The sequence below is a fragment of the Tinamus guttatus genome, unplaced genomic scaffold, assembly GCF_059628265.1.
Source record: "Tinamus guttatus ecotype Peru unplaced genomic scaffold, ASM5962826v1 Tinamus_guttatus_pri_ptg000649l, whole genome shotgun sequence".
NCBI classification, from domain to species: Eukaryota; Metazoa; Chordata; class Aves; order Tinamiformes; family Tinamidae; genus Tinamus; species Tinamus guttatus.
The window spans coordinates 837,336-861,254 of NW_028289183.1; the positions used below are offsets into that span (position 1 = coordinate 837,336).

Here is a 23,919-nt window from a genome sequence, read left to right on the forward strand (position 1 = left end):
TTCAGTAGTCTGGCACCTTGCCCTGCACCCAGGTTTCAGTGCTAGCAACCAGGGCAAGGGCTCCCTGCGTTGTGAACCTGAGAGGTTTAGAGACATGGCTGTAGAGACCCATTCTCACCAGCGTGGGTGGGTTTTTCAGAGCTGTGATGTTTGGCCTCCTGAGTAGCGCACAACTCGAAGCCCCTCTGCTTGAGAGAAGGTAAAACTCTTCTTCCCCTGGAGCGCCGAGTGCCATGTGCAGCGTTAAGCTGGTGTGGTTCAGCCCATGTTCCAAGGCAACGTCCTGCCAGGAGAGGACTCACCACGGCTTTCTGTGACTGTCCAGGCTGTGTGGCTGCTGCCCCACATTTGCACCAGGGCTGTGACTGGCTGAGTGTCATCTCTGCTTGCATGGGCCCCACACAGACCAAATGTTGTGTGATGATCCGTTTGGGCCTGGAGATGTCATGCTGAGAGAAATCCCTTGGCGATGCCTGACTATTGGCAGAGCAGATAGGCCTGTAGCTGGAGGGGATCAGGAAAGAACATGGTCAAGGTGCTTCTAGCTCCAGAAAAGCAGGCTACTTGTGATGGTTGTGACACCGAAGATACTGGCAGGCCAGTTACCTAGCACAGGGGTTCTCATGCCCACTTGTCAGGGAGCTTGATGCCAGTCTGTTGCTTGGTCAGGAGGGAGCGCAGGCTGATCAGTCCTGCTGAAAGTCCTGCTTCTGAGGCAATTGTGAGAAACAGCAACAGGCCTGAGAAGGCCATAAGCAACATCACTGCACCCTGGAGTTAGGTTAGTCCTGCTCCTGCCTTGGCTGGACCTTGCAGCAGCCAGGGGGTCTCCAATGCATCCTGCTCTGGGAAGCTTCTGTCCTGCAGGCCTGAGACACCAGCTGTAAAGAGTCTCAAAGCAGGAGGCACTGCTGTCTTTCAAGGGGGCCTGTATTCAAAATGGGGTTATTTTCTGCCAGGCAATGTTCAAACAAGGCAAGTCACCACAGTGCTCTGAAATGCCCGGTGACAAAAGGCAAACATGTGCTTAATGTTTGCTCAGCTGTTGTCTGACATGCAGTAAAGCTGATCTGGCTGCTGAAAACGGGAATCCCTCCTCCCCATCATCCCATTCCCAACTTACTTGTTTACTACTTAGTTGCACTTATACTCTTAATATTCCAGTCCTGGGGCAAAGGAGGGGAGAGAATGAGCTCTTGCGGTGGTAGGCGGAAAATACTGTGACCTGATGCTGCTTTTTTCATTCGTAGTGTCAGCTTCAGTTGTTGGTCAAATCATTGACTTCTCTTAATAGCAGAGAGTCCCTCTGCAGGGTTTGTTTCTAGAGGCTGTGTTGCTAAAAGGGGTTTGAGGCTAGCACAGAAGAGAGGGATACCTCTAACAGAGAAAGATCATAAGCGGGATCAACTGGAACAACTATGACATGCCTTGCATCACCTAGGAAGTGATTTCTCAGAAGTATAGGCCTGAGTAGAGTCTCTGAGAATACGGCTGTTTCTCAGCTGTGGACTGCAGGGCCAGAACAGCTCTACACAAGGGTGGCCCATTTGTGTAACTGCTCCTTGAGCTGGGCTGTTTCTGGCAGAGGGGTTGGGCTAGATGGTGTCTAGAGGTCACTTCCAACCTCAGCCATTCTCTGGTTCTGTGATTCTGGCCAGCAAGTTGGTGTAGACAGCAGCAGGGACACTGTGGGCTGTGGGAACAAGATTGTCTCCCCATCGTTGCTCTTTGTAACATAAATGTTCCTCTGAAGTTTTTGTAAAGAAGTTTCCTGGAAAATTAAGAATATTCATTCTTTAAGTGAGTCATAGACAGGGTTCAGCACTCAGGCCCCCAGATGCGTAATGTGGGAGAGAGGACAGGAATGGAGCTGGGGTCAGATATAGCTTCAACAGATTTCAAGCCCTCATAAAGCAGCTAAATGGTAGTCGTTTGGATAGGGCCAAGGGCTCTTCTACCCCTGCATTTCAGGACTGCTGGTTGTGAGCAAAAGATGGAAGCTCTGAACAGTGTCTGCCAAGCTGTGAGCTACAGAATTGGCTTGAAGGCTGCTGACAGTAGTGATCGCTTTATTTCCTGCAGGGATGACCACTGTTATTAGCTTCTCTGATACTGTCCATGGCTGTGCTTCTTCAAATGGTTTATGACAGGATTTGGAGTCCATAGAGTTGGTAGTTGAGAGGTGAGGGGCACATCTTGCTGCAGATCTGGCTGAATGACCAGCAACTGGAATCACTGTTCCATCAAGTTTTGGTAACTGCTGGGAATGGCTAGCACCTGCATGTGCATCTCCTAGCATTCTCCATCAGACAAGGCTAGATGGACCTTTTTTCCTTGCTCCAGCAAAATGTCCTGTTGCTTCAGAATGGGGCAGGAAGTTCGTAAATTCAGCAATGCCAGTGACAAATGACATATCGGGAAGTCGCATGAACTGCACGGAGCAGTCAGGCCAAAGCCACTCAACTGTAGAAGAGCCAGCCCTTACCTGCAAAAACGTTCTGTCAGTGGTGGTTCAGAGACTTTGTGAGTATAAAAAACAATTTGGAGACATTTTCTTACCACATAAAATTATGGTTGAATAAAACCTGGAAGAGGCCCCTTGTGTGGTGGGTTTTCCAGCAGTCCTTAGTGCAGGAGATGGAGCATGGGCCAGCTGCAGGCGGGCAGGCCTGTCTGGATTGGGCACAGTTTGCTATAAAGCAGCAGGAGCTGGAACATCCAGGTCGCTGAGTGCAGCTTCTGGCTCTGGGTAGCAGAGAGGTCTGGCAGTGGAATCTGTCTGTTCTCAGCACCCTTCACATCAAACCCGTGGCTGAATCTTACAGCCACCTCGCTGGCGTTCCGGATGACCCTCCAAGTTGTGCCTCTGGGGAAATGGAAACACCTTTTCCACTAAATGGGCCTACCTGACAGCTACTGCAGCCTGAGGCTGGTAAATAAAGACATGACTACCAGGAAGAGCTGTGAAATAGGCAGGAGTAGCATTAAAGAGCAGAGGAAGTAGTATTTGAACATGGGATCCTCTGACTGCTAGCATCCCCTACGCTCACGTGGATGAGACGCATCACTTGGCCTGGCTGTACACAAGTCTGAGAGTGCAATGCCACAGAGAATTTGGTGTGCTAGGAGCTGTGAAGGGACGGGAGGCAACATCCTCACCTGGGATATCCTGCAGCTAATAGGACAGAATGCCGTGTCCTTTGCATGGTGTTCCATGTGACCCTAGAAGTCTTTGCTACCTCTGTCTCTTGTTCACTGATGGGATGCTGTGTGCAAACTGCCACAGTTTATGGAAGATGCCATAATGCCGGGGACATTGGACCAGAACCTAGGAGAGTTGACCCCACTTTTGGGTGAGCTACAGGGCTTCTTGCATTCTTGGAGAATCTCCAGTTTCTTTTGCCGACCCGTTCAGTGAAGCTAAATCTCCTCCTCAGAGGATGTGCAAAGCCATGCGTGGTTCTTCAGATGCTGTGATTGATGACTGGGAAGAAACTACAGAGAACCTGGGGTCTGTATCACCCTGCATGAGATATGTAAAATGAGCTGGTTGGTGTAAACTCCCTCATAGTCAAGGAGGAAAACCAGGCATTGCTAAAGCATGGGTTTTCTAATTTGGATATAAGGTCCCCTAGTGAGGGAAGACTTCTGGGGGTGCAGGTAACTGGATCTTCTGTAGATACCCACAGCGCAAGAGGCCAGTCATCAAACTGAGCTGTCTGAAGTCAAAGAGAAGGGACTTCTTCAGGTATTCAAAACTATGCAATCTCTACAGACTTAAAAACCTCTCAGAAGTCATAATCTCATGTTGGTTCACACGGTCACATCATGTCCCTGTGGATGGTAGTTTTAGTGCAATATCAGTTGCAGATGCTTTTTGCTTTATTTTCAGCTTCATTCTTTTTGCTCTTACCACACATTGAACATTTCTCTTGCATTCATGGCAATCCTGGGTCACCAATGGCAGAGGTGGCACGTACCACTTCTAAAGTGGTCAAGAAGTCAACTTCTGTTGACCCTTGTCTCTTTTTATACTGCTGCGCACCCTTAAGGAGAGTTGAGCCCTGTATCGCTTGGGGTGGCAATATCCAGTTGCAGGAGGTAGTGACAGAAGCTCAAACCCAGCCTCTTTCTCAGCCCTCTGCCCACTCACAGAAGCTATTGCAGGCACCCAGCAGGGATCGGAGTCTGTTCCTCACCCCTGCACCATGTGCACATGAACCAGCCCTGCTCTGCTTGTCTTTCTGCAAGAGTGAGGCCTGGGTTGGTGCAGAGTCCCCAGCCTCCTCCTTGGCTCCTCCTTGGCTTGCTGCCTCCTTTGGCTGCACCAAAGCTGCTCCAGCAGCACCATGGATGTGTAGCAGGTCTCTGTGCCACCGGGTCCCCAGCATGCCATGGCTGATAGATGTGCTAGTGCCCCACATCAAGCCTGCATCTCTTCATGACACTCTTTCTCTCACAGTTTTACAGCTACGGCTTCAGCAGAGAAGGACCCGTGAGCAGCTGGCAGACCAAGGCATTATGCCACGTAAGTATCTTTTCCTGCTTTTTTCACCCGTTCCTGACTCAGAGGGGCTGTCTTCATGTTCGGCACTGTTGGGGCACTGTGTGTGGCACCATCTGCCTGCTCAGACTTTCCCCCACTCTGAGCATATTGTTCCTGGGGTAGACTTTGCTTCCTGCCCTGTAGCCATACTGTGATTCCTGGTGCTGTAAATGGAGCCCAACACCTGCCACACAAGTTATAATGCTGCTGCTTAGCTGAAGTTAGGAGAGCTGTTCAAATACACCTTAAAATCCATCTATATAAATCTCCCTCTCCATCACTGTAGCAGGACAGGCATATCCAGCTCCAAGATACTCAGAAAGCACTTCATGAAGGCAAGTTTCTCATGTAAAAGCCAGCTGAGGGGGTTCCAGGATGTGGCAGGATAAAGCCCACAGAAGGGGAAGAAGTAGAGAGAACCCATTCCATGAGGCTGTTGCAAAAAGCAAGCAGTGGATTAACTGTGCCCAAGTTGAGGCACAGCCTCTGGACGAGGGAGTCTGATGCCCAGTGATACAGAGTGCCCAGCCAGGATCCCACAGGGGCAGAACTGGCAGAGTGGGACTGAGGCCAGTGCAGCCCCATCTGGGCCTGCCTGCTGGAGCCTGCCAAATGCCGGGGGATGTCCGTGCGTTCACTTCTCTGACACCATTCATCAACCTTGCAGTCACGTCAGAAGGACGAGCTCCAGCCCAGCATCATTATGTGACTATTCAGCATCAGAAAGCTAAACCAGCTGGTATCTGGTGCTAGAGCCCAAAAAGTAAAAAAATGAAAAGGATCCCCTTCTGAAACTGCCCTGCCCATCATGATTAAACCAGCAGCACCACTGCAGAAGAGACATTGAGGTCTCAGTCTGGCTCAGTGGGTAGCCCCATCCTGACCTAGTTCATCCTCCATGTGCATGAGTCTGTGGTTAGTTAGAACCCAGGTAGCAGATTATCCTGGAATGGCTGTGGAAACCATCCACCATCCTGCAAATACCTGTGGAAAGTTATTTCCATATCATCATGCGTCTCTTTGGGGCAACACAGCTTTCCACAGGCCGTGCCACTTCCATCGCTTACGGCTGCCTCTTAACCTCAAAGACTGGGACACATCTTTCGTGTCACAGTTGTTCATCTTTAGCTAGCAGCACAGCAGCTCACTAACAGCACGGGTCTAGCACTGCATGCTGCACTTGCATGTCCCTTTGCCACCCCTTTCTCACGTAGCTGCCTTCCTAAAGGACAGAGCTCAAGGTAGCCAGCAACAAAGGTCCTCTTGGTACAGCACTGTCAGCATCAAGCATTAAGAAACCTTGAGTGGGATGACAAAAATCATGTCTGTGAATATGACCACAGTGTCTTAAAAATGATTGGTGCTGGTTCTTTTCGCAGTTCTTCTTTTCATTTCTTTAAGTGTTCAGATTTTATGTTGCCTGCCACCAAAAGTCAATCATTTTAATCACAGGACTCCAGGAGCTGGAACTTTGAGCAAAGCAGTGTGACATTTGGGATAGCATTGCAAACACTGGCAATATATACAGGCAGTGGGCAGAAGTCTCCTGGATTTGCCCTGCTCTGCGGGACTGTCTATGGGACTGTGCTTTTGCAAGCGATGCATAACTCTTTAAAATTGCTCACGCTGAAAGCCACATATTAGACCCAGTTTATTTGGTGACAGCTGAAGGGTCTTTTCCTGTTACTTGAAGTTTCATTACACTCCCAACTTATGCTGACATTTTGCAGTCTGGTTTCTGTCCAAGGAAGCCATTTTGGGAAGCTTAAGCACAAACAGTTCAATCACTGAAAGTAATAAAAGAAAAGGCACTTTTGGCCTATAAAAACAAATGTGCAGAATGTAACTGCTCTCTCACCTCAGGAGGATGGGTCAAATGTTAGTACTTAATATGTGGGAGTCTCATCCAACTTCCTTATGGTTTGGGCATGCGCAGACATTCTTTACAAAAAAACATAGCTTTGTTCAATCACGTCTTCCCATGGCCTGTTGGGCCTGAGCACCAGCAGGTGAGATGGGCCCTAGGGGATGCACAGGGACTGGATCACAGCCCACCTTATTCTGCAGGGGATCGGAAATGGATTCTGAGGGTTGTAACCCACTGTGGTTACAGCCCTTTGACAAGAGCCATTCCAGAAAGAGCAGAGGGCTATGGCCAGGTTGAGAGCTGGGTATGGCACCAGACTTGAAACTTGCACTTTATCCTATGTTGCATATCAGATTTTGCATGGTTTTTCAATGCTGATTTTTCACGCAGATTTTTCAATCCTTTGGCTACATTTTCATCGGATACAAACCCAGGACATGCAGACTTTCATTTTACAACAATTCCATTTTATACAGAGAACAGAAAGGGAGGTGGAGGATCAGAATAATAGAGCAGCATTGCATAAAAGCTTTGAAGGTTCAGAGAAATTTATAGAAGCTGAGGCTGGTGAATATACACAGAGCCGGTGAACAGTTAAGCACTGTGGCTGTAGCACGGTAAGCATGAAACCATGCAGCAATTTTGAGGAAGCTGATTGGGTTTTGATGTCCAAGTTAATAACCCAGCAAAGTACTAGCGGTACCTAAACATATGAGCGCCCTAAACATATGATGCAAACAAAACCTAGTCTGTGTTTGGCGTAACAAGAGCAATATAATGATATTACATACCTTAGCTCTGCCCGCACCTTCTTGGATATTTTGAAATGGGGTTTTGAAGAGATGGGGGAGCTTCAGTTGGCCCCATCACTGGAAAAGGCAGGAAACTGCATCAAGGAGGATGCTTGGGAGCAAAGGGGAGTAGCGTTGCACAAGCCTTCAGGTTTGAAGCTGAACTCTTATCAGCAGATGTTTTCTGGTGGTAAATTAGACAACCAGCTGGCAAAACTACTAAAAAAAAAGATTCCTGGGAGCAGAACCTGGCCCCTTCTTCAGGCTCAGTGAGTAGGAGGTCCCTGGCTCATGTACCACTACATTATGCACAGTTTTATTGTCATAGTGAAACTGGTACAGACATGGCAAACATGTTTTAAATCAGAAGCAGCCCTGTGGGGTCAGGCTGCAAGGCCAAGTGGGCAAGGAGCCTTCCCGTGGCCCTGTGCAGGGGCCAGCCTGGACCTCGGCCAGATCCTGCTCACTTGCCAAAACAGAGCAGGAGGCTGGCTTGAAAGATCAACGATTTCTCAAGGCAAGACTCTTCCCTCCTGCGATGGGCTGCAGAAATAGCTGCACATGAAGTGGAGACCCTCTTGCTCTACACAGTCTCATCCCCTGACAGGCCAAAAAAAGGAGAAAAAAAAAAAGAGCATAGTTCTAATATTATCAAGCACAGCATCTACACTCTGTTGCCTCCAGACCCTCAGCAATTTCAAGAGGACATGTGTTATCCCCTAGCAAGCTGTCTGAGTAACTGGTGCTAGTCATACCTTTATTTGTTTTGCAGACTAATACAAGCTGCAGCATCCACATAATTCCTCAAAAAAAAAATCTTGGTAAATGATTAAATTCCGCAACACTTTCTTCATGAATAGCATGATGTTTGACTTGGTCAATGCCCATGGCAAACTCCTAACGTTGGGACTTCACACTGAATGGGGCTGTAAAAATAATCTCCTTTGCTTCATTTTCTCTTGTGCACAATTTTATTTTGCTTCTGACCAGACTGGCTGTCACAAGTCCCTATGGCTGCTCACCAGAACACAGCACAATAACACCAGCCTGTCCACAAGTGCGCTCCTCAACAGAAGCAGGAATGGGCCATATATCTTTTCCTGTGATTCACTTGAGGTTATGGGTGTTGCCTACAAAAACTCAATTAAATGGCCTCCAAAAATCTCCAGGCTCTCCCATCTAGTCTGTTCTTACTCTTCTAGACTGAGGCAGGATTCCACGTCCTATGTGAAAAGAAATTCTGTCCTCACTGAAACCCATTCACAAGATGAAAAGAAAATTGAACACTCCAAAAGACTTGTAGCAGGCCATTTTTGTGGGTCAGGATGCTTTGTCTTTCCCCCAGGCCCCCTGGGAATGCTTAATTCTGCTTGCTTATGTAGCTAGAAAAGGATTTCTGCAGGAGCTGAGAGCTATTAACCCATTCACCAAAAATTTTCGCTCCAGTTTTCACAGGACAAGCATAAACAAGGCAGTGTGCAAGATCCTCAGACTCCAGCCTGATTGCTCCATGGGACTGGAGCTTGCTGCTCCAAAGCCAGAGATCACTGTCCTTCCCTCAGGAGCCCCTCTGGCTTCAGGAGATGCTGGGAGTGTGGCCTGCTGCCCAGTGCACCTCTGGGCAGGAAGGAACCACATTACACAGATACAGGGAATGGACAAGTGTCTCGTGAGAGGAAACTTGAAGGAGACAGAGAGGTAGTCCCTGATGGGAGAAGGGCAAAATACCAGGGTCCTGCTTTGAGGTATGCTGGCTAGAGGCTGTTCCTGCACAGCCCCACTAGGCAAGACAGGTCTTTTGGGTTCTCCTTGCAGGTGAGTCTTCTCTCAGCTTGTTGCTTCTCCCAGATCTTTGCTTTCTGGGGCTGTGGCACCAGAGCCTGCAGAAAGCACGCAGGGAAGAGCTGCCTCTGCTCTCGGACACGTTCCACCCCAAAGCCTGCACCGTCTCCCTGCCCGTGTGCCCTCTGCGCTCCCTGTGCTCTCCATCCCCTCTGCTCTCTTGCCATGGCCTGGCTGAGAGTGAGGGATTTCCCAGAGCTTTCCTGAGTTATTTTTAGTAACTGCAATAAAGACGGCGGCTAGTTTGTGTTGCTATTTTTATAGCACTCATTAAAATGCTGTTGCTGAATATCCCGGTGGCTGCTTGCTTCTGCTTTTGTGCTGACTGCTCCTCTTCTTTCCTGTTGCAGCACTGAAAAGCCCATCTGCATTCCATGACCAACGAAAAAGTCTGGAGCGAGCCAAGGTAAATCCTGCACCCATTCTGTTGAGGGAACATGTGGGCTTTCTTTGGACAAGTTTGGAGCCAAAACCACCTACCAGCACTATGTCCTTCTCTGGCATCCTCCGTCTAGGCTCTGTGGCCAAGGAGGAGAATTAGAGACTCTAATTTGCTTCTACACGTGGTGGGGTCAAATCAGGGTTTATATCTACTAAGATACACCTTTCACCAGGCAGCAGACATTTAAAAGGACAGAGAGGCCATCTGTTCCCAAAGCCCTGGGCTGGGGAGTGCATCTGCACCTCTTGTGGCTCAGAAGGGTGACCTTTCTTTGGAGGACCTGCAGGGAAGGACAGAAATGCCATTTTCATGAGCTTTGGGGCTTGGTGACAGGGAGGAGAAACCAAAAAGCCCCACAGGGCGCAGGGGGTTGCAGAAGCCCCTTGGTCATCATTCCCCGGGTTTTACAAGGGTCTGTGGACAGGACACAGCAATATGGCATAGAATCATAGATCATGGAATCTTTATGGTTGGAAAAGACCTTCAAGATCATCAAGTCCAACGATTGACTGAGCTTCCAGTAAAACACTGGCTGAACCTACTGTTGTTTTCTGAGCTAGGTCCACAGCCCGTTCCTCCCTGCACTGGTTGCTCTCTGCTCCTCCTCAAGTCTGTGAGATTAGAGGACAAGCAGCAAACAGGATGGGAGCCGAAGGATTGAGCAGGCGTCCAGGAGGAATGTGGATGCCCTTTGTCAACAGCAGCAAGTCCCCTGGGAATACTATTTGGCATCTAAGGATAGGCTGCTTTTAGTTGAGCATCCCAGCTTGGTCCTTATGTGTCTCAGGGGCTAAGCGGGCCAGGCTTCCACCAGCTCCTCTATCTAACTGTGCTCAGGCTTCCCTAGATACTAATGAAGGCAGAGATAAGATAAGTAGTCACTTCCAGAACACATCGAAACTGCTCGTGATGCGATCACTTTCTGGGAAGTCCTGGGGTCTGGAGCTGTGTCCACACATATCACTGCAAAGGGATCGGTCACACAGGTTCTATTTGAACAGAAGATTTTGTTTCATTAATCTGCAAGACGTGCTTGCAAACACACAGAAAAACTTTTTTTTTTTTACAAGGAGGAATGGCTGTGAAATATGGAGAAGTGCTCTTCTGAACTTAAACACACTCCAAGTCACTTGCCCTGAGTCTCCTGCAGTAATAAATGGCTAGCATAAGAAACACAATACAACTCTGAAAAATTAACATGCTTAGAAAATTTCAAGCAATCCAGAGTATCCTTGAAGTGTCATATATTTTACAGTTTAAGTATACATTTGTGTCTCTTGGTCTTTCCTTCAAAGGCTTTCACTGGCTGGTTGCCTGGGGAAAAGGGAAGGATAGACTAGAGTATCTGAAGATGCCTGAATTTTCAGAGCACGCTAACAAACACGCTAATGAGCACAGGGCTTAACAAAAACATACTCCTTTGCAAGGATACCCTGGTTAGAACTGTGGCAGGGAAGGAGCAGCAGCTGTTCCAGATAACCACTCAATAGCATTTGCTTTTTCAGCTGATACTTCTCCAACTTGATACGCTGCAAAAAGAAAGCAGATAACAAAAATTGCTTTCATGTATTTTAAAAGCCCGCTGCTTCAGCTGATGCTGAAAAAAAATAAAAACCCATCTAGGGTTGTTCTCCACCATTTGCACCCGTGGCAGAAATGCAGCTTATAAACAGGAAAGGTCAAAAGGAACTCGCATCACAGCAGCAAGTCAGCCTAACACAGTGTGAATACTGGGTTCAATATGCTGATACCACATCTGTAGGACAGCAATTCAAACCTAAGTCAGGACCTGACCTGCGGGTTAACCAGAAATGCATTTGGTGAATTTAACCAATGATTTGAGTGCAGACACCAGCTAGCCCTGACCTGGCAAGGAAACCAGGCAAACCTACACATGGTCCAAGCAAGGGATTGTGTTGGTGAAAATAAACTGGGGAAAAATGGGGGGAAGTGTAGGAATTGCAAAGACTTCAGTAAATAAAATGTCTTTTATTTGTTTAAACATGTCACGGGCTATTTAGGAGGCTGGCATGGGGCCAGCTCAGCAGACTTTGAAGTCAATGTCCTGTAACAGATTGCGGGGTTGGAGGACAGAGAACAGGCTGGCTCGGAGAGGCCGTCTGGCTCGGCAGCCTTGGCACCGCTCCTAGCGCTGCAGCGAGCGCGGGGCCGGCACCGCGCGCGCGCCCCACGGCCCGACGCCCCACGGCCCGACGCCCCACGGAACCGCGCGCCCGCCCCACGGCACAGCGTCCCACGGCACCACGCGCCCGCCCCACGGCACAGCGCCCCACGGCACTGCACGAGAGCCCCGCGGCCCAACGCCCCACGGCACCGCGCGCCCACCCCACGGCACGACGCCCCACGGCACCGCGCGCCCCACGGCACAACACCCCACGGCACCGCGCACCCGCCCCACGGCCCAACGCCCCACGGCACCGCGCACGCGCCCCACGGCACAGCGCCCCACGGCACCGCGTGCCCGCCCCACGGCACGACGCCCCACGGCACCGCCCGCCCCACGGCACAGCGCCCCACGGCACTGCCCGCCCCACGGCACAACGCCCCAACCAGCCCGTTCCCGGCACCGGGAGCAGCGGTGGCTCTGCCGCCCTCCCAGGGGGCTGCTCCAGTGCTCTCCAGCCTGCACTGCTCTTCCCGGGCTCCCAGCACAAGCCTTACCCTTGCAGTTCAAGCCCATTACTAGGCACAAGGACATGTGGAACTGCTTATCTTCCTTCCTGTAGCCCATTTTAAAAGCATTTTGCATCCTGTTTCTCTTCGGATTTTTCATCTGTGGACTAATCAATGTCCCCTCACTTCAGTCTCTCCCCACTGATCCCATTTCTTACACACAGGATTTCTGTTGCTATCCCACAGACTCTCCCTTTGGGTCCTTTCAGATGCAGGCTCCAGAATGGGACTTCACTATTCATAAGACCCATCTGATACTCTTCTTTCTATCTCCTAGAAAGCTGCTCACTGGTTTAGGGATGTGGTTCAGGATCACTAGATTCTCCAGAACTTTTTATGTATTTTCTTCTATATTTACATAATAATGAATTATTGCTGAAAGTCTCTGTTGAAAGGCCAGCATAGAAATGTCTCCAGTGGATTAACATTGGCTCTTCATCTGCTTCAGCAATTAATCAGCTAGCTTAGCTGTGGCTAACCATGACCTGAATATAGTCCTTTCTGATTCCTTCCTGAACTGTATCCAGTGTATTCAGATTATTTCTTCAAATTGTTTTGCATTCTAATCTGTTTAAATGATTCAGAATTAGTAAGTGTGTCTTCTATCATCCAAGATGTTAATGAATATACTAAATAGTAGGGGAAATTGCTGTAGAATACCATTTGACATGTTCCTCTATTTAGACTGTGAACTATTTCTGATTTCTTAGGTGACTCTCACCTGTACTTACGTTCCTTTTTTATGTTAGTCCCATCTAGACCAAACTTCTCTGGCTTACATATGAGAAAGGCATGTGAGATAATGTCAAAACATGCTTAAAATCAAGCTTCATGGCATTCTTTATTCTTATAATAGAAATCTCTAGTCTCTCCATAAATGGAAATTAAGTTGGTGTGACATCATCTGTTCTTGATGATTCCATTCTGGCTATTGTTTGCCTCTTTGTTATCTTCAAAATGCATTTATATAGATAGTTTGATTACTTTTTCAGATTGGTTTATAATTTCCTGGTTCCTGTTTTCCCTCTCTTTTATATTTTAAAAAATATGCTCTTCCTTGTCCAGTTTCCTGGAGACTAATATTGTGTATTTCAAACTGTTTGGGAATATTGATTTTATCCAAATATTCTCAAATCTGTTCTACAAGTTGGTAACTGGAGTTTCTGTTCTCTTGATGCTGCAGATTTTTGCCTTTGTCATCTAATTCATAAATACCCATTCTTTTTTTAGTGAAGATGATTTAAAAAGGCATTAAATACTGTGGCCATCTCAGTAGCACCCGTATTTCTCCTGTGTATGGAGCACAGAGAGCACTTTCCATTCCCTTCTCCTGGCCACATAAGTTCTTATAAAATCTGTTTTTCACGATCTTATACATGCTGTACTATGGAGTTTCCAGCTTTGCTCTAGCTAAAAATTTCCTAAGTTGTTCTCTAGCTTTATGACACCAGGGACTAAGCTTGTATTTGTGTTCCTGAGGTCACCTGCCCCAGTGCTGGCTTGCCTGGCCCAGCCCTGACGGTTTCTAAAGCCATGGGCAAGGTGGCACAAGGCTTTAGGAAGTCTTCCCTTGCAAGCCCAGTTGCAACAACCTGCAAAGTGGAATTTCCCAACCCCACACCACAACTAGGGTGAGAAACTGCAGAGCCCTGGGACTCTGGGAAATCGAGGCCTCCTGGTTGGCTTGGGTAGAATGAGTTTGGGGATCTTCAAAACTTTCTGAGTCTTATAGCTCATCCCAGAGCACCAGCCTTCAACAGAAAGCACTTGCTAATGCTACAATATGGAGCTGTCTCAGAGCAGATTTCAAAGGCGACACAATATGCTAAGACAGGATCGGATCCACCACTGCCATAAAGTAGGTATCACCTTTCCCATGAGTTTTCAGAACACCTTAGGCATCAAAGGTCAAAGGAAACTGGGAAGGAGACTGTTTATCAGTGGTGACACTGAACTGTCAACAGCTCCATGAACATGGTTCCTTTTCTGAAGAAATTTTGTCCAAGAACCATTATACTTCTGGTATAATGGTACTTCTGGAAAAAAAAAATGTCATTTAGGAACTCACTCAGCTCAGAGTTAAATAAATCCTTTAACAACATGGAATTGCACAGGGGCTGCTGCTCTTCGTACTTATTGATGATCCAGTCAGGTCATATTCTCTGCATTTGTGCTTTGCAGACTGAAGATTATCTCAAGCACAAGATCAGAAGCAGGCCTGAGCGATCAGACCTCGTCAATATGCACATTTTACAAGGTAAGATTGCCAGAGCTCCTCCCACGATGCTCCTTGTGTCTTCTACCTTATGTTTCAAGATTCTCGAGCCCCAGATGGGTTCCCTTCAGGATGGGTTCTCATCATGATTAACTTTGCCCCAGCTGCTCATGACAGGCAGAGTCCAGGGGGTCAGATGTGTCTTGGTACCTCATCCAGAACTGGTCTTTAGAAGGCAGACACACAGAGAGACCCTGGCAGGAACAGACCAGGCCCTGTGATCCATGTCCCATCTCTGGCAAGGACCGTTTTAAGATGCTGTAGGGGACAGTGGGATAAAGGGCAGCTGGGAAAGAGAGTGTGTTAGGCAAATATGCAAGGGTCTGATTCTCAAATCCTTGGCACTGACTGCCATGCATGGGTAGATCCCTGTAGCGAGGGATACCCTTCAATACCCTTCCAAAACTGCTTTTGTTTTGTTTTGTTTTTGCTTTTGCCCTAATTAATTACATTCTCTGCGCCATTCTGTGGTGATACCCTCAATGACCCAAGCGTGGCCACGTGGACACGGTGAGCTCTGCTCTCAGTCCGTGAGCCAGGGCAGCTCTGCTCTCCCGGCCTGGCGTCCCCTCCCTGCCACCAAATCAGCACCGCTCTGTCACAGACAGCAGAACTCTGCGGCCGTCCCTTGTTATCACCAGAGATAAGGAGCTCCTGAGAGACAGGAGAGGATGTTCTGCCTCCCTCCTGGAGTCCTGCGAGTCCCCGGAAGAAGCAGATGTCTCTCTGGTGACTGTACATGCTCTCTCCGTATGGATAAGGTCCACATTTCCTTTTCTTCTGCTGTGCAAGAGGGGCCCATTGCCTGCCTTCTTCCTCGTCTCACTATCACTAAAATAAGCCAGCATCATTTTCCATTTAACAGATGGAAAGTGGGTCTTTTTTTTTCCCTGAGATTAAATAACAGAACCAATATAGACTGGAGTTGAGGCCCAGGGAGTGTGCAGCAGATGTGGAGGCAGCTGTGGTTATTGGCCTTTGCCATGGCCAGTGAGACACAGCTAAAGGAGGCAGTGGGGCACAGATGACGCACGTTGCTGCAAAGCCTTCAGCGGGTCTCCGTGCTGCCCCGCGCACTCTCCTTGGCCTGGTCGCTGCTCACACGTCTCTGTACTGTGCTCTGTCTCACATGGAGGTGCACCCTGGAATAGCGTAGACCTCAGCATCCATCTGGTTCATAACAGCAGTTAGACATAACTAAAACTGGCTAGCTGAGGCACTTTCCATCATCTAAATATCTTCCAGACACACCTTCTGTCACTGTTCCTGCCAAGGAGCTCGTGCGGGTTCACTGTCCGATAGGGTCGGAGCTCCGAAGGGGATCCAGATCTTACCTCCTGCAGAGTATTTGTTCCTGGTATCAATCCCAGCAGCTTGTGCCTGCCTACAGTGTCTCTCCCAGAAGGCTGTCCAGTCTTTGGAGACAGGACAGCCTTGATGCAGCTCTCCTTACTTTAGACCCCCAAGAGTATATGGAGCTGGTCTAGTCTAGGATCCTCCTCCACCCCTGCACAAGAAAGTGTCACCAGAGGTGTCACACACCTTCGACTGAGAAATCCCCACTGTAGCACCTGGGCACTGTTCTGTCACCGCTGAATAACCAACATTTCTCATTTGGGTTTGTCTGGCTGCAGCTTCCAGATCTAGCTGCCTTTGTTATGCTTTTCTTCACCTGCTCATTTTTTCTCCGAAGGGTGCTGGAACAGTGTAATCCCTCTGCTTCCCAAATGTTCCACTCCTGAAGACTGAGCTTTTTGTCTTTCACTGAATTTACTCACGTTGTCAAACACTATTAACGGTTCTTTTCTCCAATGTTTGGTTCCCCAGAAGTAGGCATCCATTTACGTAAGCCCACTAGGTCGATGGTCTCCTGACAGGCTGGAGCTGAAATCCCTTTCAGCTCTCCTGTTAGTCACAGCTTCTTAATGAAGTTTCCACTGCAAATCCTTAGTGAGGCTTGGGAAGGATGCTCTCACTGCAGGCCAAGTTTGCAAGATCAGGCTATAGAACTTACTTAGGAATGGAGAAGCTTGCCCTAAGGCTCAGAGAAGGGTCCCGAAGCCCCATCCAGTCCAGTGTCTGCAGGACCTCTCCAGCTATTCTTGGGTTTCAGCTGTATTCCAGAAAGGCTGTTCTCTTCAAGAACTGTGTTTACAGATACCCCCGGGTCCTGAACTGATGCTTTCCATTTGGCCTTCTAGACTCAGCAGCAGAGGGGTCCATTCAATCTACTCAAATGAAGCTGAAAAGAGCCCGACTGGCAGATGATCTCAATGAAAAGATTGCCCTCAGGCCAGGTCCTTTGGAGCTGGTGGAGAAGAATATTATTCCTGTCGACTCAGCTGTGAAAGAGGCCATAAAAGGTAGCGGAAGTAAATGTGTGTTTTGTGCTGTGAGAGGTCACAGCACAGGGCACGGGCTGGCGAGGTTCACAGGATGCCTAGCAGAGACTGCAGGAAGTGGCCAATAGAGCATTAAGAGCAGCATTTACACATTACTTAGATTGTATTATTTTATTTTATTAGCGAGCATCCCCCTCCAGCAAACCTATGTTATCTTATCCGGGTCTATGAAAAGGGAGGTCTCATCTTCTCAGAGCAATGACCATGGACACATGCAGGATTTTTCAGCCACATCTCATGTCTTCTTTCTTACATCCTTCCCTCCCCAAGTTTTGGGCACACAAACAGTATTGTTGGAGAAACGTCATTCCCTCCAGTATGTCGCATGGGGAGAAGCCTTGGATGCCCATGTGTGGTTGTTGGATTCTCCAGCTTGTGCCCTGCCAATCATTTAGTTTGTTTAGCTCATTTTTCAACAGCTCTCTGCCAGCTTATGGAGGGAGGCAGAACCTCCTGCAGTTATTTCCTCCTTGCTGAGGCAGGGAGGTCAGTGCAGGAGTTGACACAAAGCAAAAAGCTGATTCAGATGCCCCAAGGGCCCAGTGCTGAGACAGGAAGACCCAAAAGCAGAGAGAGGAGTGAAAAGCCAGCAGGATCCTGCAGTGTCAGCCCAGCAGCCCATGTTTTTGAAGCCTGAGGCCACCTGAGCATGTTCAAATCAGCTCTTGATATTTAAGTCAAGCACTGAGAACTGCTCTACTCCCAAGCTCCTCATTCAGTTGCTCCTGGTTCTTAACCTCACTCAATTATTTCCACGGGCATAATTAGGCACTGGGTGTCCACTTGGGACTCCAAACACGCTAAGGATAGTGTCAGGGCTCTGGAACAAGGGGTGCTCTTTGAACAATGATGTAGAAAATGGGAATTGGAACAGGAAGCACTTTGGTTTGCATTTCATCTCAGAAATGAGTGAGATATCCCAGGCTCAGATACCCCTCTTTCTTGTCCCGCAATTGTTCCTGCTCTTCGTTTTCCTGCTGCAAAGTGCACGCAGAGTACATACAGCAGTTTCTTTAGTCTGGTTCTTGAGCCACTCCGTGCTCACTGTTTTGCAGCTCTTGTCTTTGAAGGTGAAATGTTCCAGGGCTCGGCCTGAAGAGGAATTTTTAAGGAGAGTTCAAGCAAAATCTCCTCAGCCACTTACTGAAGGAGAAAAGAGTGAAAAAACATTTAAAAATCCCCTCTTTATAAACATTTGAGGCAGTTTGAGCAAGACTTTATCCACTGCAGCTGAAGCTTGGAGGCTGGGCAAGCATGTTTGAAGCTTGAACAGAGTTTCTGTCCAGCTGTCTTGTCAGCAGCTTGTGATAAATAGAGATTTACAGGACAAAATCATTAAAAACAAAAAGTCTGGCTTAAAGGGATTTGCTCAATTTTGAAATTTCCCTCTTTCACAATGGCCTTCTAGTACATTGCTAGAGAAAAATGTGTCCTATAAGCCCATTTTATCCCATTTGGGGTGAAAATATCAGGGTGAAGCTATTTTGTACTGCTGGGTGCCACGAGGAATGCACCTGTACCAGGAGTACAATCTCAGACCTCAGGTTTCTGCACTAGAAAGTCTCAAGCTGACGGGTCCTTGAGTTGTTTTTTGAGCGAGAGGCATTTTGTGGCAGTCACCGTTTGGGGCGGCCAGTTGAACACTGAGCAGAGATGAGCACTGGCACTTCTGAACTTTAAGCCTTTTGTTTTTGCAATACCAGAAGGATGACAGGGTTTAAAATCATTTTACTTTAACTTTGGAATCTCAGCTGTTTATACAGTGGAAAATTCAGTTGACGTGTTCCTCTAATCACCTCCGGCAGGGTGAGCAGAAAGCGCCAGACCCCAACCGAAAGCCCTAACGTCCCAATGACAGGAGGCCGCCAGTGCCCTGCATAGCTGAGCCGTGATATAAGAACCCTTTTTTACCAGGTCCTTGTCATCACTTTGTCCAAGATGCTTGAAAGGACAATACCCAGTGCATTAGAAACAGCCCCAAGCAAACACCGCTCTGCCTAAGATTACAGCAGAGACATCGGATCATGAAACAATACGGTCAGCCCCAGGCTGGACGAGAGCAGGACAGATAAGGCCAGCATTCCCCACGCCACACAGGTCTCTGGTATCAAGAATCAGGATGCAGCACATTCCTGAAGTGCTCTGGGCTGCCACTGTGTCCTGACGGTCCCTCTGGCTCTCTACTTTTGTGTGTCTTCTCTCTCATCACATTCCTCTTAAATGCCCGTTCACTGGACCTGGACTCTCATGGTGGCAGAGTGAGAAATCAGCACAGATTATCCAGAGATGAGGCAGAGCTGAAATGCCAAAGGCTGCAAATTGGCACTGTGCTTCCTAAAGCTCCTCCGTGCTGGATAACACCCTCTTCTGTCCTTGAGAACCTGGCAGGCCCTCAAGTCCTCCTTGCCTGGTGTGATTATACCTGAGAGAGGATGCCCTCACTTTTCTTCAGATATGGGAGAAGCGAACTTCTATCAGCAGGGAGACCAATCCCAGCTTTACACATCCTCAGGGAAAACCTGGCTTACATACGAAACATACTAGTCTTACATACAAAAACAACTGTAGCAGAGAGGAGGCAGCCCCTATAGCTCAGCAACTCCAAGAAACCTCAGACCCTGGCATCTAGAAGGACTGAGCATCTCTACAGGACAGTTACTCTCAAACCCTTATGTTTGTATTCCCTCAGAGCTGCCATGGGGACAGCGTTATTAGGCCACTTGTGTTTCCCTACCCAGCAGACGGAGCAGGTACTCCTGAGCACCAGGGTTCCTGTGGAGACTGGTGATGGGCAGGCACTGGTGACACCTGCAGAGCTCAGGACAGGCATGGCCAAGAGGGGTGCAAAGCCAAGCCGTGCTTGGATATCAGTAACTGTTGGCTCTCTAGGATCTCTTCACAACCCAATCCTATCAGATGTGAGCTTCCCATCCATCTACCAGGGCTCCAGCTGAAGGTGGCTGGGTAGCAGTTCACAGACTGGGCATGGGGAGGGGAGCCAGGGCTTCCTGCGTCCTCGGTGCCACCCTGGCACTGCAATCGAGATAACCTTTATCTCTCAGATAGGCACAGAGGTCAGAGCGTAAGGGTACGTGTCAGTGAGAAGGCGCACATTGCTAGGCCAGCAGGGCGAATGGGTGGAAACATGTCCCCAGGCCCTTCCTATTTCCCTGTTTGTCACCTCCCTATCAGAGTGCCAACTTGCCTGACAAAGGCCAGATGTGAGCATGAGGAGATTATGAGCACAGTGACATTACTCCTTCCTCCACCCCCACCTGTAGCCTCCCCCAAAGCTCCCATGAGCTTTTCTTTTTCAGCACTTTATTTATCAGTACATGCTAGGGGTCAAGAGCTCTTGGCAGATACGGTGCCGGGAGCCTTGCAGAGAGGAGAAGCAGTGCCGGCAGCAAGCCCTATTGGCAGTTAGGCAGTCATGGTAGTGATTCCAAACATTTCATAGGGGTGGAGCTTGTTGACAGACACAGGATCTGCAGGCCTCTATTTAACTGCAGCCAGGTCCACCCATGCAGCCAGGTCCACCCAAGCATTGGCTTCTCTGCCATGAAAGGATGGGTCACTCTCCACATGGATTTCAACCTCAGTCGAAAGGTATAAGTCAGGCTCTAATGAGGACAGGGTCCCATGTGCTAAGGACAGGATCCCATGAGCCTCAGAAGCCTCTTTTCTCCATTTTCTAAGTTAAACTGTCCAGAGTGACGGCCTGGAGGTGACGCCTCCTCCTCTTCTCTCCCACTGGTTTTGCTCATTTACCCATGGGGGCATGCCATGTCATGTCCCTTCCCCGTCACACCCTGCTGATGCCATCCACTATGCATGGTCTGGCTTGGGCTGAGGCATTTGGACTCTCATGGACACATGAGAAGCAGAACTGGTCCTCAGGGCCTACCCCACAGGTAGAAGGCACTCTCCATGCTGCCATCTGATCACCTCAGCCCTCTCGTTGGGGACAGGCCAACTCCCAGTGGGTTTGTTCCTCACAGTGAGTCCCTAGGTCCCCTTGGTTGGGGTAGCTGAGCTCTGCGGCCAGCAGGAAGGGACAAGCAGACACTGGCATGCCCTGGGGAATGCTGGCAGACAGGTACAGCCCGGGCTGCGTCTGACAGGTCCCCATCACCTCTGTCTTGCCTGTTCAGGTACGCAGGTGAACTTCTCCAAGTCATCCGATGCATTTGCATTCGAGGAGGACAGCAGCAATGATGGCCTGTCCCCGGAGCAGGCCAGGAGCGAGGACTCCCAGGGCTCCACGGAATCATCAGCAGGCGCTAAGCCCTCGGAGCCAGCTTCCTCTGCACCCTCGGGGACATCCCAGGTAGATAAAGTCACCCTGCCAAGGAATGGCAGCTCTCAGGTGCCTTGGTGAGACTCGTTTTGTCTGCTCCATGGAGCAATGGCAGGCAAGGAGGCAGGAGTCCCTACCCAAGCAAACTCACAAGCCTGGTTGGGGCCTCAGTGCCTCCATCTCAATGGCAGCCCTTCCTGGACGTGTGCTCCACCTGGGGGCTTAGAGGGGCCCTTCACGTCCCGGGGGCCAGGAGGAGATGCACTTTTCCCCCTCCACCACCACCCGGGCAAGTTTATGCCCTCAGAAAGGGCGAGCGCAGCCCAAGAGTCATTGGGATGAAGAGAGACCAAACGCTGTGGCAGCCGCCCTTGGTGCTGGGGCTCCCTGCCCAGCACCTGTAACCAGCAGCACCTCCGTCCAGCAGGCAGGTGCCTAAGCCACTTTTGCCCAATTTTGACCTATTTCCCGAGCAGCGGTAGCTGTGCCAGGGGATGCTGCGAGTTCCTGTCAGGACCTGCTTTGGCCCCCCCCGCCTCGACGTCCCCAGCGCTCCTGGGTGCAAATACTCCGGGGTGCCAAACGTTCACGGTTGGCCCCGATGCTCTGGAAGGCCTTTTCCAGCCGCAGCGACTCCCTGGTTCTATAAGGACTGTGTGACCCAGTGCCCTCCCCGGCGCCGGGCCGCCCTGCCCGGCCCGCACCCCGCGCGCCCCGAGCCCGCGCGCGGCGCCATGAGCGGCCCCGCGGCGCCCCCTGCCGGCCCGCCCGGCGCCGCAGCCGCCGCGGGCTGAGGGGACCTGGGGGAGCCTGGAGCGACCCGCGGGGAGCCGGGATTTACTGCGGGATACTGTGAGGATTGGCATGGACGTGGGCGCTGCTCTGCTGGCCTGGGGGTGCTCATTGGACCTGGGAGGAGGGCGGTCATGCTGGGTGCCCCTTCAGGAGAACAGACCCTTGCAGTGAATTGCGGACTGCAATGAGCCCCCCAGAGCCTGCACTGGAGGCATGCAGGGCTGTGAGGGGACTCAGCGCCTGTCTCCATAGCACAACTGGCCTCTCCATTGCAGGACCAGCCCCCCGGCGGTGACAGCACCGCGCCGGAGCTCCCCTCGGGGCCGGGCAGCCAGTGCGACAGCCCCAAGCAGGACAGCCCGCCGCTCCCCGTGCCCTCCGTGGTGAAGGTAACGTCCGCAGGGACAAGGGAACGAGCCCAGGGTACAGGGCTGGGTCCAGGACTGAGCGACCCTCACGTGGCTGGGAGTTTTGCAGGTTGGGCCTTTAAGGCCTGGTATAATGTAGGGAGACAACTGCATCATCACGTGCTGCCAGTTGGCCCCATTTTGTAATTATATAAAGTTATAACATTGCACTCTGTGAGAGACAGTTGCTCAGGTTCTGCATTGACAAGATGCTCTGGGGCTAGAAGCAGAGGCACAAGGCAATGGGGAGATACACTTAAAGCTGGGTGCAGAGTTCTTGATGTCTTATGGTCTCCAGCACAGCTGTGATGCATTGTGTCCTGGGGCATCTCCCCAAGTGCAGGCTCAGCTGTGCTTGGAGCTGGATGGTCAGGGTGCCTGCAGGGATCTGCCCTTGCTCTGCCTCTGTTTGCAAGGAGGTGATGAGCTGTTCTCCTAGCTAATTCCTTTTCTTCTTGGACCGACAGTCTAAATCATCCAGTGATAGCAAGAACCGTCACAAAAAGCCCAAGGACACCAAGCCCAAGGTGAAGAAGCTGAAATATCACCAGTACATCCCTCCGGACCAGAAGGCAGAGAAATCCCCTCCACCCATGGACTCTGCATATGCCAGACTCCTCCAGCAGCAGCAGCTCTTCCTGCAGCTCCAGATTCTCAGCCAGCAGCAGCAGCAGCAGCAACAACAGCAGCAGCAGCAGCAGCACTTCAACTACCCAGGAATGCACCAAGCCCAACTAAAGTGAGTGGTAGTGTGCCAATAGCAGGAGTTAATGTCCCTCCAGGTATTCCTTTCATTTGCATGCCCATTTGTGCCAGTGCAAAGGGGATAGACACATGCAATGAAACATGAAGGCCTGGGAGCACAGTATAGTCTCTTGCTTTGGACTCTGGTTGTGATGCCTGTGACCTACTAGTAGGTCCCAGTGATCTCCTCACAGTCCAAGCTGGTTCTTCTTGGTTTAGCATTCCTTCAGGTCTCAAACAGGAAATGATAGACCCAAGGGAGGAGAGAGGTGGTATATGGCACTGGGCACAGAGACCTCAGGGAGCAGACAAGTCACATCAGATTTTCTTTCTTGTTTCAGGCAATCAAATGAGCAAATGGTCAAAAATACAAATTCTTCATCATCTTCTGTTAACAACACCCCTCTTTCTCCAGTGAAAACCACCTTTTCAGGCCAGAGTTGTGTCTCATCTGTCAAGCCAGGTCCTCTGCCATCTAACCTGGATGATCTGAAAGTGAGTACAAACTTTGTCACTATGAGAGCAGAGTCTTACAGCCTGAATGTGCCTTGCTATCTTCTAAGCATGCCGGGTAATGCTGCAGGGTGAGCTGGCTGGGAATGGTCATTTGTTACAGAACAGCAAACCAGAGCCACTGGACTGCATGCAGGCCCAGGAGAACAGTCATACTGGGTCAAGATTCAGTCAATGCAATGTTAATTGAAAACACTGGCTTGCTACTCTGCAGGTGTTGCATGGGTGCATTGCTCCGAGGCAGATATCAGGCAGTCCTAAAGTGTAGCTCTTGAGATGGCTGCAGGCATCATAGGATGGT

At 49.8% G+C, this 23,919-nt stretch overlaps 1 protein-coding gene across 9 annotated transcripts in view; it reads left to right on the forward strand.

Annotated features, from left to right (window-relative positions):
* The window catches only part of MYOCD (myocardin), a 213,577-nt gene that overhangs the window by 184,205 nt on the left and 5,453 nt on the right, over positions 1–23,919 (forward strand). For 6 of the 9 annotated variants that reach the window (XM_088535818.1, XM_088535819.1, XM_088535823.1 and 3 more), the window contains 8 exons: positions 4,463–4,528; positions 9,397–9,452; positions 14,364–14,439; positions 16,659–16,820; positions 21,014–21,189; positions 22,230–22,343; positions 22,829–23,100; positions 23,447–23,600. In XM_088535818.1, the coding sequence (XP_088391944.1) occupies positions 4,463–4,528; positions 9,397–9,452; positions 14,364–14,439; positions 16,659–16,820; positions 21,014–21,189; positions 22,230–22,343; positions 22,829–23,100; positions 23,447–23,600 (1,076 nt within the window). The remainder of the gene's footprint in view (positions 1–4,462; positions 4,529–9,396; positions 9,453–14,363; positions 14,440–16,658; positions 16,821–21,013; positions 21,190–22,229; positions 22,344–22,828; positions 23,101–23,446; positions 23,601–23,919) is intronic. The other 3 variants (XM_088535826.1, XM_088535827.1, XM_088535824.1) reach the window with 2 other exon arrangements.